Source organism: Serinus canaria, chromosome 3 (assembly GCF_022539315.1).
Source record: "Serinus canaria isolate serCan28SL12 chromosome 3, serCan2020, whole genome shotgun sequence".
NCBI classification, from domain to species: domain Eukaryota; kingdom Metazoa; phylum Chordata; class Aves; order Passeriformes; family Fringillidae; genus Serinus; species Serinus canaria.
The window spans coordinates 109,721,179-109,737,215 of NC_066316.1; the positions used below are offsets into that span (position 1 = coordinate 109,721,179).

Genomic DNA, 16,037 nt, shown 5'->3' on the forward strand with positions numbered 1-16,037 from the left:
TTTGAAAGTGATCTTTGGGGCTGAACCAGGTGACATCCAAAGGTCCCAAACCACCTTGCACTGACTTGGAAATCCTATGAGGAGCAGCTGAGGGAGCTGGAGGGCTCAGCATAGAGAAAAGGAGGCTCAGGTGAGAACTTCGGGCTCTGCACAACTCCCTGGCAGGAGGGGACAGGCAGGGGAGGGTCAGGCTCTCAGGGAACAGGGACAGAACAAAGGGAGAGAATCTCAACCTGTGGCCAGAGGAGGTTTAGGGTGGACATGAGGCAGAACTTCATGGAAGGGGTGGTCAGGCATTGGAAGGGGCTGCCCAGGAGGTGCTGGAATCCCCATCCCTGGAGGTGTCCAAGGAACAGCAGGACGGGGCACTCAGTGCTCTGCGCTGGGCACTGGTCACAGGCTGGACTCGATGACCTCGGAGATCTCCCCCAACCCGAACGATTCTGTGAGTCTGTGACTTTACACTCCTCTCCCGGATGTGTCACTGGGCTCTCCTCCGCACCCACCACTGGGGTGACGGGATCGGGGTGGTGCCCCGGGTTTGAGCCACGCTTTGTCCGGCCGGGCTGGGCCGGGCTGGGCCGGGCCGGGCTCGGCCCGCGGGGCCACCCTGGGGCGGGGCGGGGCGCGCATGCGCGGGGCGGCCGCGGGGGCTGGAGGGCTCCCGGAGGCGGCGGCGCCGGGACTTGGCGGCGGCAGCGGGACAGGGGAAGGGAGAGCGGACACCGAGGGGACACCGAGAGCAGGCACTGAGAGCGGTGAGTGCGGGACGGGAGAGCCGACACTGAGAGCAGGGGGTGAGTGCAGCCACTGAGTGCGGGAGGTGAGTATGGACATGGAGTGCGGGAGATGGAGAGCAGGCACTGAGTGCGGGCACTGCGAGCGGACACTGCGGGCGATCCCCTCCCTGCGGTCCCCTCCTCTCCCGCCGGGACACCCGAGGGTCCCCAGCGAGCTCCCGGTGCGCTCCTGCATCCCCGCCGCGGCGGGAGCATCGTTCCCAGCAGGGGAATCGGGATGCCGGGATGGGTGCGGGGGTGGTCGGTGTGCGATACCTGGTGCTTGCAGACACCTCTGGGATGTGGGGGGATGCGGGATCTTTCCCTCCGTGCCACGCACAACTGTGGTTCATCCGGCCGAGGTCTGTGCAGTGGTCAGGTGGGTGCTGGGGAAGAGCTTTAGGAGGGCAGGGATGAACAGGGAGACACGGATTTTGCCTTAAATTCCCCCGTTACCGGTATCTCAAGGGCTTCCTGAAGGATAGAGGTGGGCAGTGGTTTTCCTCCGTGTTTGTTTGAAATGGCTGTGGGCGGATTTTCCTTTAATGACTTTGACACCCGGGGAGCTCTGGAGGCCACGGGAAGGAGATGCATAGTTCAGCCGTGAGCTGGGAGAAGAACCAGCTCCCGGTGTTTGCCTTGGAGCTGCCGCCTGCTCCTTGCGCAGACACGAGCTGGGGCGCGTCTCCAAAGGGTCACCGAAGGATTGTTCCCTGCTGATCTTCCCCAGGACACTTCGGGGTCATGTCCCCCCTGTATCTCATCTGGATGTTTTCCTGGCTGAAAACACCACAGGCATCTCCCTTTTTTTTTTTTTCAAGGGCAGGGAGGGAAATATTGTGGACAGTCTTAAAATGTTCTGGTTTTCTTGAACACAAATATATATATCTATAAGTTCAGGTAAACATTTAACAGTCGTTTGTTTGGTGCCAAACCAATTCCTCCCTGGAATAAGCAGGGCTGGGTATGGAGCATCCCATTAGCTGTGCCAAGGTGACACACAGGGGCACACAAGTTTTTACTGGGATGGAGAGGTGCACTTCTTGTGGGATTGTGGCTTCAGAGCTGGAAATTGATTTAAATATCGCTAGTTGGAGGATTTTTGGGTGGGATGAGTCTTGGAGCAACCTAGTCTACTGAAAGGTGCTCTGCCCATGCAGGAGGGTTGGAATGAGATGAGCTTTAAGTCCTTTCCAACCCAGAATATTTTGGGATTCTAGGATTGCTTGCTGCAGATTAGGATGAGGAATGTAATGCTTCCCTGACAACAGTCTTTGAAAAAGAGCAAAGCTACGGAAAGGTCATGAAAAAAGATGAATCCAGCAGGTCTGAAGTCTGGTTTTGCCCTCTGCCAGGGCAGGGAGGGGACAGGCAGCCATGAATTCTGAGTTCTAGCAGCAGACTGTGCTCCTGCCTTGGGGTGCTGTGGTGGTATGTGCTGCAAACAGTTCCTAGAAACCCCCTCAGGGCTCATTAGGCCAAACCACACCATTGCACATTCCCTCCCACACAGCTGGGGAAGGTGTGGGTTAACAGCCCTGCACTCTGCAGGATTTTCTGTTTCCTGGACATTAATTGCTTTTATTTGTTTACGCTGAAGCTGCAGCCGCAGGGCTGAGCCGAGGGCTGTGTCCCTGTGGATGCAGGGAGGGATGGCAGGGAGGGATGGCTGTGCCAGCGAACCTGGGGACAAGGGAGGTGCCATCACCAGGTCACGTGCATGAGCTTGCAGCTACTTGCACATCTTGAGTCAGGCACCAGCTTAATTTTTTATCTGCCAGTTTACGGGGTAACCCTTGCTCATGGGGTCAGACCAGTGGCCCTTTAATTGTATAAACAATTAATCATTAGTAAATTTCAGAAGAATAAATACCCAGGGAGGCTGCTGGAGGCTGCAGCTGTACAGATGCCATACCTTATAAGCTTCATCCATCACAGAATTGTGAAATGGTTTGGATTGGAAGGGACATTAAAGATGGTCCAGTTCCAACTCCCTGCCATGGACGGGGACACCTTGTACTAGACCAGGTTGATCCAAGCCCTGTCTAACCTGCCCTTGGACACTTCCAGGTAGTAACGAGAAGCTTGCTCCCATCTCCTTCCCACCCTCCAAGCCCCACCAAATCCTTGGGATTGGCTAGGGTTCTAAGCAAGTGAATGCAGCACAGCCTGGATGCCTTTTGTGGAGGGAATCTGCCATCTGGCTCTTCCTTGGAGCTTTGGAACCTCCAGGAAAGGCATCACTTCTGTCACTGCAAACCTAGAACCTGGCTGGGAGAGGCCATGGGGTTAAATGGGACGAGGTTCAGGATGGGGACAAAGACTTTTAGTGCAGGGGAGAGGAGAGCTCACAGCTCCACGGGGTTGGCACAGGGCTGCAGTCTCTCCCTGGCGGTGCCTCCTCTCTGCCCGCAGCAGCCGCAGGGCTTTGCATGATTTATATACATTTTTTTCGAGTGACCAAAGCTCTAAAATCCACAGCCTTAAAAAAAAGAAATGTTTTTGTGCAAGAGGCTTTTGTAGATGACAGCAGAGCTGAGTAGCCTCAGCCCAGAGGTTTTTTGGGGATGATTTGAACCCACAAACAGCACACAGCCAGTTTGGTTTGGTCACTCTGACCGCAGGCAGATGGTTCCAGGGTTGTCCCATCAGCAGATGGATCTGAGCAGGGAGGGATTGGCTGTCTTGTTGAGGTTTCCCTGTGCTAGCAGGAGTCCACAGTTCTAGATCTGCACTGAAGAAAGATTAGTGCTAAAGGAGGTTTAGGAGGTGAAAGTGGGATGCCAGTGTGACAAATCCAGGCTCCTTTTTCAGTCAGTGCAAGGAGAAAACTCCCAGGCACTTTGCTATCACAATTCCAGTTTCTGGAAAGGGTCAGCCCCAGTCCATTAGTGATCTCTGCATGGCTGAATACAGCAGGCAGGGACTGGTGGGGGTGGCAGGACCAAAACCATGCCTAGGGGTGTAACACTGACACTTCAGCAACCAGATGGTTATAGTTTGAGACTGTGTCCTGTTCTGGTTTGATTCCTGATGTACTCATCCAGGGATTTCACAGCCACCTGAAATCTAGCCCAAAGCATCGGGTGCTGTGTTGGTTGTGTGTGGGAAAAGAAAGTGGTGAGGGGATCAGGAAAGCACAAACAGCAAAGGATTAGGGAGATCAGGGAGAAAAGCTGCAGAATATTACCTTGCCCTTGAGCAAATTTTGATACAGGGGGAGTGGATTTGCCAGAGAAGGGAATTCTCAGTCAGGATCTGTGAGCAGAATTAGTGAATTCTGCAGGTGGGTGTTTTTTTGGTTTGGTTTTTTTTTTTGTTTTTTTTTTTTTTTTTTTTTTTTTTTTTTTTTTTTTTTTTTTGTTTTTTTTTTTTTTCAGGAATTATTGGCTGTGTTATCAGCAGCATCACCAAGCTCTAAGCTGGGTTAGGCATGAGGAAACTGCAGCTGTGCTATCACAGCAAACCAGAACTGTGCCATTCCCTAACATGGTTTGGGAGATAGCACAGTTCAGGAGTTGTTCCTGGCTGACAGTTTGTGTGTGGCCCCTCATTTGAGGGGTGCAGCAGCACGGGAATGGCCAAGCCAGCCCAGCTGATCTCTGAGAACCTAATGTTGTGAAAATCAACCCCCTCTTTGCACATGATGCTTGGAGTCTCACAACAAAGCCACCAGTCCCATTCAACCTTTGGTTTCCCAACTTTGGGGTTCCATTCTTCTGCTTTGCTCCCCCAAACACCACAGGGCCTCAGGGGCACCTCCCTTTTTGGAATGCGTTTGCCAGCAGCTTTGTTTTTGCACTGTGCCTTCTGAGCACAGTGTTGCCTGTGCTGGCTCCACTGCTCTCATCCCCTGGCCCCATCCCAAAGCTCAGGCAACGCTGAGCCCATGTCAAGAGGCACTTGCTGCCCAGCACAGCTGAGCTGGCTGCTGGCCCAGCTCGCTGCCAGGCCAGGAATTGCAGGGGAGCTGACACTGCCATGGCTTCCGTGGGGGATCCTGCCACCTCCCACTGGCTTTCATGGCTCATCTCCCAGCATCACGGGGCGTTCATTTCCTGAGGGATACAAGCTTGGACAAACCCTGCTTGGCTGCACTGTGTGTGTGTGTGTGTGTGTATGGAGAAAGGCAGAATTTGAGCCATCTTCTTTTATTTGAAATTTACCATGAGGTTATTTTGACCTTTTTTCTGAAGAGATTATGTTGTTTTAAGTTGTGCCCTTCAGTAAATCACATGGCATCACCTTTTATTTTCCAGAGTGTCCCAGCCTGTGCAGGTCCCTGTTGGAGGAGTAACAGGAATTGGGCTGATGTAGATCTAACAGGGTGCCTAAGTGCCTTGAGGGAAATAAAATCTTCTGTGCAATTCACTGTTAAGTAGTCCCAGCACTGCCCAGTGCATTAGGAGCATGAGATCCCGTTTCCTTCAGGTAGATGAGGACTGATATCCCCATTTCCTAGATGGGAAAGTGTAAGACCAGGTTAGAGAAGCCCCAAGCACCTGGCCCCTCTCTGGTTGTGGGGATTTCCACTTCTTTTCCACTCTCTGATGCTGGAGAATAGATAAGTTCTTCACACCCTGCTGCCTGCCCTGGCAGGGCTGGTCCCTGGCGCAGACCATCAGATCATGGAATCACTGAGTAGTTTGGGTTGGGAGGGACATAAGGGCTTACCCAGTTCCATCCGCCTGCCATGGGCAGAAACACCTTCTACTATCCCAGGTTGCTCCAAGCCCAATCCAGCCTGGCCTTGGACACTTCCAGAGATCCAGGGGCAGCCACATCTTCTCTGGGCAACCTGTGCTGGTTGTAAATCCCATGTAAATCCCAGTAACTCCTCAAAGAAGGGATCTGAGCTCTCTGAGTGTTCCTGCTGCAGTCTGGAGCAATATTGGCACCTAAATCTGTGGCAGGAGAAGGAAGCAGGTAATACCAAGACTGCACAGGAACTGCCTCTTGAGCCAGTCCATGATCTCTTATTTTCTCAGCTCTGGAGGGGCCTTTCCAAAACATGGGACAAGAATAGGATGGAGGAGCTGGCATTGTGCTCCCAGGATGGTCTTTCAAAGTTTTCTCCAGCCCTTCAGAATGGTTTAATTACAAGAGGAGATGTTTGTGCTCAGGAAGGACCAGCCTTCAGGCAACAGGGTTTCAAATAGGGCTTATCCAGTGCATCTGAGCTGGGTGCAGCCCTGGTGCAGGCTCTCCCAGAGCTGAACTGCTCCCTGCCATCCTGCTGCACTAAGAGCTGTGACACCAAAGTTAACCCCATGTAGGAATGGGTCACAATAAAACCCAAAGCTTCAAAATGACCTGGAGTCTCCCCTGGGACTTTTGCTCAACTGCCAGAAGAGAGGAATTCAGGCATTAATCACCTGCAGCTCTCCAAACCAGTCTGTTGGCCACTGCTGTTATTTTCATGCTCTCCACAAACACTACTTCTTTTTTTCTTTTTTCCCTGTTTTAAATGCCATGCATTTATTAAAGACTTCCCCAAAGCTGGGTACCCCTGGTCCTCCCTGCTTTGTTTACCAGGAATTGCTGCCTTTTTGGAAGCCTGTGTAAACCTCTGATATCTGAATACCTGCAAGCAAATCTATCACATTGGTCCAGCCTCAATCCCAGACAGTGAACTCAGGGGCCAGACTGGTGGGAAAATCGACTGTACTCTGTAGGAAATTTTCTCATTCAAACCCTTCCATCAGACTGTGACCAAAAAGCAAAAGAGCTGGGAAAAAGCTTGGGTTTCCAATTACCCTCTTCAAAAGGGAGAGAAAAATTGGAACAGGATCGTTCTCCTCCTGTGCCGGGAGTTTTTATTGTGGATGTCATGATCCAGCCTGGCCATCATCCACGCCCTCCTTCTCGCCTTGCAGCTCCCTCCCTGAACAAACGATACTTGGCTGCTGTTAATTGGAAGCAGCCAAAATAACTGAATCCCCCGGAGATGGGAGTGAGGACGGAATCTCAACGAGACACCCCGCCGATGAATGTGGCTTTCAGCTGCTCCTACGCCCCCGTGAAGGGAAAAGAATAGGGGCTCTGTGAAAGTGAAACAGCCAGTGCTGACCTTGGGTTTCTGGGTTGGTTTTTTGTTGGGTTGTTTTTTGTTGTTTTCTTTTTTTCTCTTTCTCTCTCTTTTCTAACGTTAATTGCTCGTCACTTTGTCCCATCACATGATCGCTGGAAGCTGCCAACTTGTTCTCACTCATTCACATAACAAGGTTTGAAATAACCAGGGTACCAGGTTTCTGATTTAGCATTGTTCAACCCCATATCAGATGTGTTTCTTGTGATTTTGGACTATTATTTTGAAAATCTCTGCCCTTCACAGCCTGTTTAAAACTGGCATTTTCCAGCTCTGAAAGTCTGCCTGGAATAATCTGTGCTGGCAGGGAGATGTGCAGTGCCCAGGCTCTCTGAGGCGATGCTTGCTGCATGCACTGAGCTCTGGGGATGAGAGAGCTTGGCAAAATCCTGGCATGAGTACGAGCGGTGCAAGCCGGAGCCAGGCTGTGCCTGGGACAGAAGCTGCCTGTCTCTCTCACACCCTTCTCAGCATACAAAGCAGGCAGGCCATGGACTGCATTCCCATGCATTCCTATTCCCAGGCTCAACTGCCACCCTCCCATGTGTTGCCTTTACTGTTTTATGTGCAGTTTACAGCAGGTTTCTCCACAGGAGGTGAGCACCATCTCTGTTCTCTGCAGGTCTCTCTTGCCCTATGCGTGCAGCTGTGCCCTCTTGGATGTTTTCAGTTCCTGTTCTGCTGGGGTTCACTCTGTCTATACTCTGTGTTCTCCTTGATGTAAGGAACTTCAGCATGTCCTTTCTTCTTCTGCCTCACCATCATGATCATTGAATCATAGAATCCCAGAATGGTCTGGGTTGGAAAGATCATTTTGTTCCAACTCTTTTGCCATGGGCAGGAAAAAATTCTTCCCTGTGAGGGTGATGAGGCCCTGGCACAGGGTACCCAGAGAAGTTGTGGTTGCTCCATCCCTGGAAGTGTCCAAGGTTGGATGGGGCTTGGAGCAACCTGGGATAGTGGAAGATGTCCCTGCCCATGGCAGGAGGTTGGAATGAGGTGATCTTTAACATCCCTTCCATCCTGAAGCACTCCACAATTCCGTGATTTATGAATGAACTCCACTAGCTACAAGAAGCCAGAATAGACTGTCTGTGCACTGGACCAGGGCAGAGTGAGTATTGCCTCCTGTTCACACCTTGCCCTCATAGGACTGCCCCAAAGTCAAAATTTGCCTTGCCTGCCTAGATTTTGGCATGTAACTCCACAGCGACACACAACCTGCTGAATAAACTGCATGTCCCATCATAGATCAGGACTGTGCAGACCCTTAGGAGAGAAAAAAAGTCTTTATGAGTGTGCACAACATTAACTGCCCAGCAAGTGTGCTCTCTTCAGCATTATACATCTGTGAAACTAAAACAGCATTTCCAGGGACCATTTTGCCTACTGTGGCTAAGGCCGCTCCATCAAACACAGCAGACAAAATCCCCTGTGGCAAACAGAGAAAAAACCCTCCACCCTTGAGAGACACTAAGGGAGAAAGCCAAGGCAGTGTAGGGCAGAAAGAATTTTCTGGAAAATGAAACCTAATTATGATAACTCCCCTCTGCTAGAATACAGAAGCAGCATGAAAATATTTTGTGTCTTATCAGATGCTTTGGGTTTCTACAGGAAGTGAGACTTGCTGCCTGCTTGAGCGTCTGCTCTGACTTTGCTCTTTGTGCTGTCTCACCCTGGACTGCCAGGTCCCACCTCCTTGCTTTCAGAAACTCTCTCATGGTATTTAACACTGTCATCTCCTCTGTATCACAGCCTAGCAGGGATCTCCCATCATGGAATCACAGACTGATTTGGGTTGGAAGGGATCTTAAAGCTCCTCTAGTTCCAGCCCCCTGCCATGGTCAGGGACACATTCACTAGACCAGGTGCCCACACAAACTGTTGGTGTCTCACCACTAGACACAGCTGGTAGGAGAAAAATTGCAATAGCAGAAAAATTGGCTGTTTTCCACACTCAGGCGAAATACTTAGTTGTGGGGGGGTTTTTTGGTTTTTTTTGGTTTGTTTTTTGTTGTTTTTTTGGTTTTTTTTTGGTTTTTTTTTTTTTAATTGCTACCTCCATCACCTGCACCTCCAGTTGTGTGCATATAAGCTTAGGAGACAGATTCTCCTCCTGCAAACCTGTGTGTGTTGGTTTCACAGGAGTAACCATAGCCCTGCACAGTCTGGTGGTGCCCCAGCAGCACCAATTTCAGTTTAACATGTGCATTTGTGATGAATTCTCCTCTATTTTGTATGACACAAACACCAGCAGGGAAGAGGGGTATCTAGATTATTGGGAAACAGGGGGTATTGGGAATTAATTTAATGCCAGGAGTTGTTCTCCTCACATTAGGACCCTGCTGTGCCCTGAATGTGAATCTTGCCAGCCAGAGCTTAGCAAGTCTGGAGGTTACCAAGGAGCAGAGCAGGCAGAGGAGTGCCCAGCACTGGCTTTGGCTGCTTTGAGCATCCAGGGATTTCTCTGGCAGTCCCTCAGCATTAGCTCCATGGGTGCTCTCAAAGCTCTGATGCTGTACCCAAACTGCAGCCAGCTTGGATGTGAAGCCTCTCATTTCTTCAGTCATTCTCAGTCCTGATGCTTCTTATTTACTGGAGGGATGAGGGCTGCAGGTTTGGGACTGTGGATTCCTCCACTTCTCCCTCTTCCACACTCAGTCCAGTAGTAATCCATGGGAAACTTGTGTTTCAGGGAAGGCTGAGTTTCTTTGCAACCTCCATGATTTGGTTGGGACCCTCTTAACTCATCTGCAGACAGGCTGTTTATCCCTTAGATGAGTAATTTACATCCCAGTTTTGTCCCTGAGCATTTTGTTCTGGGGTAAGAGGTGAAAAATCACCTTCATAAATCATCAGATGCTTTCTTGCCAACTAACTGCTTCCTGCAGCCCCTTGTTGGCAGCTTGTGGCTCCTGAACACGCTCCAAGCTGAGTGCCTGAGGAAGTGGGGAGGAAGGGCAGGCTTGTGACATTGCTGTGCCCATCTGATGCAGGCTCACCTGCAGGGGCAGGGCTCTGCCATCCCACTCTGTGCTGAATTTAGGTCAGGGAACAGATATCCCAGGGAATCTGGTACTCCTTCAGACCCTTCTCTAACTTGAAAATAAATTTGAAAATATTCATAAAATCATGGAATGGTTTGGGTTTGAAGGGACCTGAAAGACCATCTTGACCCAACACCCTGCCACGGACAAGGACACCTTCCACTATCCCAGGTTGCTCCAAGCCCCGTCCAACCTGGCCTTGGACACTTCCAGGGATTCAGGGGCAGCCACAGCTTCTGTGAGTACCCTGTGCCAGGCCCTCACCACCCTCACAGGGAAGAATTCCTTCCCAATATCCCATCAATCCCTGCCCTCTGGCAGTGGGCAGGCATTGCCCCTTGTCCTGTCCTTCCCGGCCCTTGTCCCAAGTCCCTCTCCAGTTCTCCTGGAACCCCTTCAGGCACTGGTAGGTGCTCTAAGGGCCAGCGTCTCCATGGTGCCATGGTTAATCCCGCTGGGAATGGCAGCATGCTCTTCTCCCAGTGCACAACCATTAACATTTTCTCTTTCTCCCATCCCCTCAGGGCAGGCAGAGACGTTCCCTGGTGCAGGGCTGAAGGATGACAGCCATCCTGGAGCGGCTCAGCACGCTGTCCCTCAGTGGGCAGCACCTCAGCCGGCTGCCCCGGCTGCTGGAGGACGGCCTCCCCAAGATGCCCTGCACGGTGAAGGAGTGCGAGGTGCCGCAGCTCTTCCGCGAGCCCTACATCCACAGCGGGTACCGCCCCACCGGCCAGGACTGGCGCTACTACTTCCTCAGCCTCTTCCAGAAGCACAACGAGGTGGTCAACGTGTGGACTCATCTCCTGGCGGCGCTGGCCGTGCTGCTGAGGTTCAAGACGTTTGTGGAGGCCGAGCAGTTGCCCGTGGATGCGTGGTCCTTGCCATTGCTCATCTTTGTCCTCTCCTCTGTCACCTACCTGACCTGCAGCCTCTTGGCCCACCTGCTGCAGTCCAAGTCAGAGCTGTACCACTACACCTTCTACTTCGTGGACTATGTTGGAGTCAGCATCTACCAGTATGGCAGTGCCCTGGCTCATTTCTACTACAGCTCTGACCAAGCCTGGTATGACAAGTTCTGGCTTTTCTTCCTGCCAGCAGCAGCTTTCTGCGGCTGGTTGTCCTGTGCTGGCTGCTGCTACGCCAAATACCGGTACCGACGGCCTTACCCCATCATGAGGAAGATGTGCCAGGTGATCCCAGCAGGGCTGGCTTTCATCCTGGATATCAGTCCCGTGGCTCACCGTGTGGTTGTGTGTCACCTGGGGGGCTGTGAGGAGGATGCTGCTTGGTACCACACGTACCAGATACTATTTTTCCTAATCAGTGCTTATTTCTTTTCCTGCCCTGTCCCTGAGAAATACTTCCCTGGCTCTTGTGATATTGTTGGCCACGCCCACCAGATCTTCCACACCTTCCTGGCCATCTGCACCCTGTCACAGCTGGAGGCCATTCTTTTGGATTACAAGAACAGGCAGGAGATTTTCCTGAAGAGACACGGGCCTTTCACTGTTTATCTCTCCTGCGTCTCTTTTTTTGGCTTGGTGGCCTGTAGTGCCATCACAGCTTACATCCTGCGATGCAGGATCAAGGCCAGCCTGGCTAAAAAGGACTCCTGAGAGTCACGGACGTGACAGGCATGACATCACCAGAGAAAATCAAGAAAAAAGGCGTAACATACTAGAGACATGACTGTCTTACTTGCCTAACACGCCATGACTAACCAGGACCCTGGATTCAGATGGAGGGCTGGACACTTCATGCTGGATGCATTTTCACAGCAGGGATTGCCTTTTGCCATCCGGGGGGGAACATGGAGTGTTTTAAGCCAGAACAAGTCACTGAACCAAGGATGCTGAAATAGGCAGAGGTTCCTTGTTCATTCTGGTAGAGCTGTGGGTAAGACCTTGCTGAAGGTCAGGGGTGATAGCCTGGAGGCTGTGGGACTGCAGAAGGGTGTGCCAGGGCTTCACAACACCATGAGAAGCACAGCTGGATGTGATGACCTCTCTGGGTTTGGCCATGTCTGTATGAGAACTGTTCCTATCAAAGGCAGTCGGAAGGTTTTGGGAAGTCTGTGTTTCAAGGGTTCAGGTGTGAGGGCACATGTGGCACTGTGGCTGCTAGAATCCTTTTCCTGTTCCAGCCAGGTTCTCTGAGCTCCCCTTGTCAAGGGTGTCAAAGTTAGGTTGCTTAGGTGGCTTTGGAAAAACATCTTTGGAGATCCTGGCTTGACCTGGGGTCTTCTGGAACAACCTGGGTCTGGGTCATCTGTCTAGGGAGTCTGACCAACCTCTAGCAATGTCCATGAAATGTGGACTAACTTGAATGCCATCTCTTTAATACAGGAAAGGCTCTGCTCTTCCAACAACACTACCGTGTTAAGGTGGAGTTTTTATTCCCCTCTTAATGGTGCTTTGTGTCCTTGGTGAGCATTGTGGGAAAGCTGCCCTTGAAGCTGCAGGGTTGCTGTTCTGTGATGAGTGGGGCTGTGACTCTGGCATGTTTTTATCAGTATTAGCTGAAGGTGAAACAGCAAAAGTAAAGGAGAGTGATGACATTAGAGTCCTGCACAACCTCGGGATGGGTTTGTCCTTGGGACTTGGTGATTCCTGTGTGGAGTAGCAAAGATAGTGGTCAGGGTCACTTAATGTCCATTGATCACTCCTGTCCAAGGTAACAAAGGCTGGATTACTGTGTCTCCCATTAGAAGAATCTATTCAGTGCTTGCCTTGGGGGAATATTGAACATGGAGCCACCAAGAAGGATTAAATCCTTGCTAAAACCAAGGAATCCACGGGATCTATCCCAGCCATGGATTTGTCTCATTGAGCCCAAGGGCAGGCAAAGGAATTGTGATTGCTGGTTCTGAGCAGGCAGAGTGTAGGGTTGGGGATATGGTTGGTGAGGACAAGCACTGATTTCTGCACTTCATCTGTGTTTCAGCTCTTGAGGTGTGTGTGTGTGTGTGTGTGTGTTCATGTTCCATGTGTGTGCATGGGATTTGTTACCCAGAAGGGTTTTGCCCTTCCCTCCAGAAGGGATTTTATATCTGCAGAGCCTCCTAGCTGGGTTAAGATTAACCTGAAGGAAACAGTGCTGTCCTGCTGGAGGAGCAAGGTGGGCTGGAGAACAGATTTGTTAATAGGTGGTGGAAAACAGACCTGTAGATTGGCACTGTGCTGGTCCTGTGTTTAGCAGGTAAATTTGGGACTCATGGCCCTATAGAAAATCAAATACAAAGGGAGAGGGAAGTAAGTTTGCTATAGGATTATAAGAGAAGAAGTCATAGGAAAGCCTTCAGGAGGTCATCAACTCCACCCTTTCTCATCAGTCTTGGCCTCAGCTTAGAAATTAATCACTGGATTTCATAGGGTGTTTTGATGGTACAAATGGTACAGCCATGCTGACCTAGAAGAAAATCCTCCTCAGGGGAGATGCCAAGCAGGGGTGGTCCCACTTGCACCTCATTAAACCTTTTCCCATGCACAGAAGTTCATCTCACCACAGAGTGAGCCAGTGACAGGAGAGGGACCTTTGGGAAACCAATCCTACTGAAAAAATGTCAGTAATTTTCGGCTGGTTTTAATTCTGAGCCAACTCACTTGGACAATGCAGCTGCTGGCAGGGAAGGGCTGGAGTGGAGGCCAGCAGCAGTTCCTCCTTGCATGGCAGCTGGCTGCTCAGCTCACTCAGCTGCACTGATGGACTGCTCCCTCCATGGTCTCTGGCTTTGTTTGTGGGTCTCCTCCCAGTCTGAGAAAAGGCTTCCAGTGCGAGCAGCTTTTTCTCACAGCCTAATTTGCCTTGGTTTTGTGGTGGGTAAGGCAGAACAAGGCTCTGGGTGTGGAACTGGCTGGATGGTATCAGTGGGTTTCTGTGCAGAAGCAGAGGTAAATTGGGCTGGTCCAGAGCTCATTTGTGGGATGCAATGGAGAAGGATTGGGCATGGCTGGTAATAGCAAACCTGCTCTGCTGCTATCTGGAGTTATACTGGGACCAAAGGAAGGGATGACCCAGGTGTCCCCTTCTCTGAGGGTTTGAAAATGGATGACATGCCCTGGCCTTGTTGAAGGAGGGTGAGTATGGTAATTCTGTCTTGTTCAGGGATATGGAGAGGAGCCCACATGACTTTTCCAAGGTACTTCTGATCATATTTCCCCCTCCCTGGCTGAGTAGAAGTGGACGGTGGAGCAGTGGTGTGACAGTGGAGGTGGTTTTGCACACTGCCACGTTTCCCCTCAGGTGAAGCTATGCCCATCTCTGTGTGGCCCTGCACTCCCACCTGGAGCCGACCTCCTGGTTACGATGATGGGTGGAGTGAGCTGAGATCTGTGCTGCTGTGAGGATGTGCCCTTGTGTCTCAAGGGGCTCACCAACACTGGAGCTTCCGTCATCCCTGTCTCCATCCTCCTCTTCCTGCAACCAGCTTCTTTCTTCATCCTTGTGCCTTATGCACCTGGCTGCCTTCCTGGGCAGACTCCACACGCTGCAGTCTCAGCTGGGAAGTGGCTGTGGAAGCTTTGCCAGTGATCCAGACGACACCGGGGCTGGATCTGGAAAAAGCCAAAGTGCCACTGTGATAAATGCTCAGCTTGTCTGAGCCCCCCAGGAGCTTCTCCTTGGGCTCACTGCATGGAGCAGGTCTCCTCCATCCTGGTGTTCCTAAGAAGGCATGCCTGGGAAGAAGGTACCAGTGGCCAGGCTTGGTGAAGAGCTGACCACCAAGGGTTGAGCACACCTGAGATCTCTCTGGGATCCCTGAGGTCACAGTCCTCAGGAATCTCTGGTCCTGAGGTAGTGTTACTTCAGATCTTGCAAACCAGGACAGCTCCTGAGAATTCATCCCAATGTGCCTTGTGCTATTTCTTTTGGGGATTAATTCTGAAGGAACCTGAGGATCAAGGGCAGCCTCTTTGCTGTCTGCTCCGTGGTCCATGGTTGCTCTTAACAGCCAATTCCTGCTGACAGCATTTGCTCCATGTACAGAGCAGGAGGGGAAGATGGAGACAGGTGCCTTCAATTTGTATTTATGCCTAATTTGTGTAACAAGGCAAGGACAGGTTCCTCATGTGCCTTGCAATTTACATCTTTTACTGACAAGATTATTTTTAAGCACTGTTTGTTACTAAACAGAAGTACAAAAGAGTTTATATTTTTTCCTTTGGGAAACAGGGAAGGATATGAGTGTTCCTTATTAACCATTCCCTTCCCAACTCCCCCCTGCTGACTTTGTGTTGTTGAAAACATTGACGATATTTCAAGCTTTGTACTGTACTGATCTTTATTTAAAAACTTTAATGGAAAAAAAAATCTGTGAAAGCAAAACAGTTGGTGTGGTGTGAAATTCCCAAATGCACAACTGCACAAGGTTATGAGTCATTACAAAAAAATAGGAATAATAATTACAGAGAGGATATATTAGAGAGATAATAATTACGATAATGAACAATAAGGTGTGGTTTTATCTGTGCATCTCAAAGCACTTCCAAGGTTTCATGATATCTTTTGGATTTCATTCCCTTTACACAAGGGAAGTGCAGAACAACTGCCCTGACACTGATTAGAGAAATTTTAGTTCATCATCCACAGTCACAGAGGGGTTGAGTTTGGAAAAGATCTCCGGGCGCCACTCGGTCTAACCCTCAGCTCAAGCAGGGCCACTCAGAGCTGGTTGCCCAGGTCCACGTCCAGATGGATTTTGAATATCTCTGAGGATGGCGACTCCATCACCTCTCTGGACAACCTGTGCCAGTGCTCAGCCACCCTCACATTAAAAAAGTATTTCTGATGTTCAGAGGAACCTCTTGTGTTCCAGTGTGTGTGCCTGTGCCCTCTGGTCCTGGCCCTGGGACCTGGTACAGAGCCTCGCCCTGCCCACTTTGCACCCTCCCTTCAGAGATTTATACACACCTATAAAATCCTTTAAATATTGCCTAACCCGATCCTCTTCCACCAAGGTACATGTTCCCTGTTCTAGCCCTTCCCCCTGCTCTCAGGGACCAGGGGTTCCTGAAGGCTGATCTCATTGGTAAAGACTGAGGTGAAGGCTTTTCCATGTTCTCTGTAGCCAGCTCCATCTTGCTGAGCAATGGGCCCACAACATTTTCCCTACTCTCCCTT

General features: G+C 50.7%; 1 protein-coding gene across 2 annotated transcripts; it reads left to right on the forward strand.

Annotated features, from left to right (window-relative positions):
- The first annotated feature begins 648 nt into the window (after positions 1–648).
- On the forward strand, positions 649–15,515 carry PAQR8 (progestin and adipoQ receptor family member 8). 2 transcript variants are annotated; one of them, XM_050972970.1, is made up of 2 exons: positions 649–758; positions 10,439–15,515. In XM_050972970.1, exon 2 carries the CDS (start codon positions 10,475–10,477, stop codon positions 11,531–11,533), a length of 1,059 nt encoding a protein of 352 aa, XP_050828927.1. In that variant the 5' UTR covers positions 649–758; positions 10,439–10,474; the 3' UTR covers positions 11,534–15,515. The 2 variants fall into 2 exon arrangements, with proteins under 2 accessions (XP_050828927.1, XP_030092201.1); XM_030236341.2 differs by having other exon boundaries at positions 756–823.
- The last annotated feature ends 522 nt before the right edge of the window (positions 15,516–16,037 follow it).

What these genes read in the sequence shown, in the direction of transcription:
- PAQR8 (XM_050972970.1), top strand. Translation starts at nt 10,475, where the DNA reads ATGACAGCCATCCTGGAGCGGCTCAGCACGCTGTCCCTCAGTGGGCAG.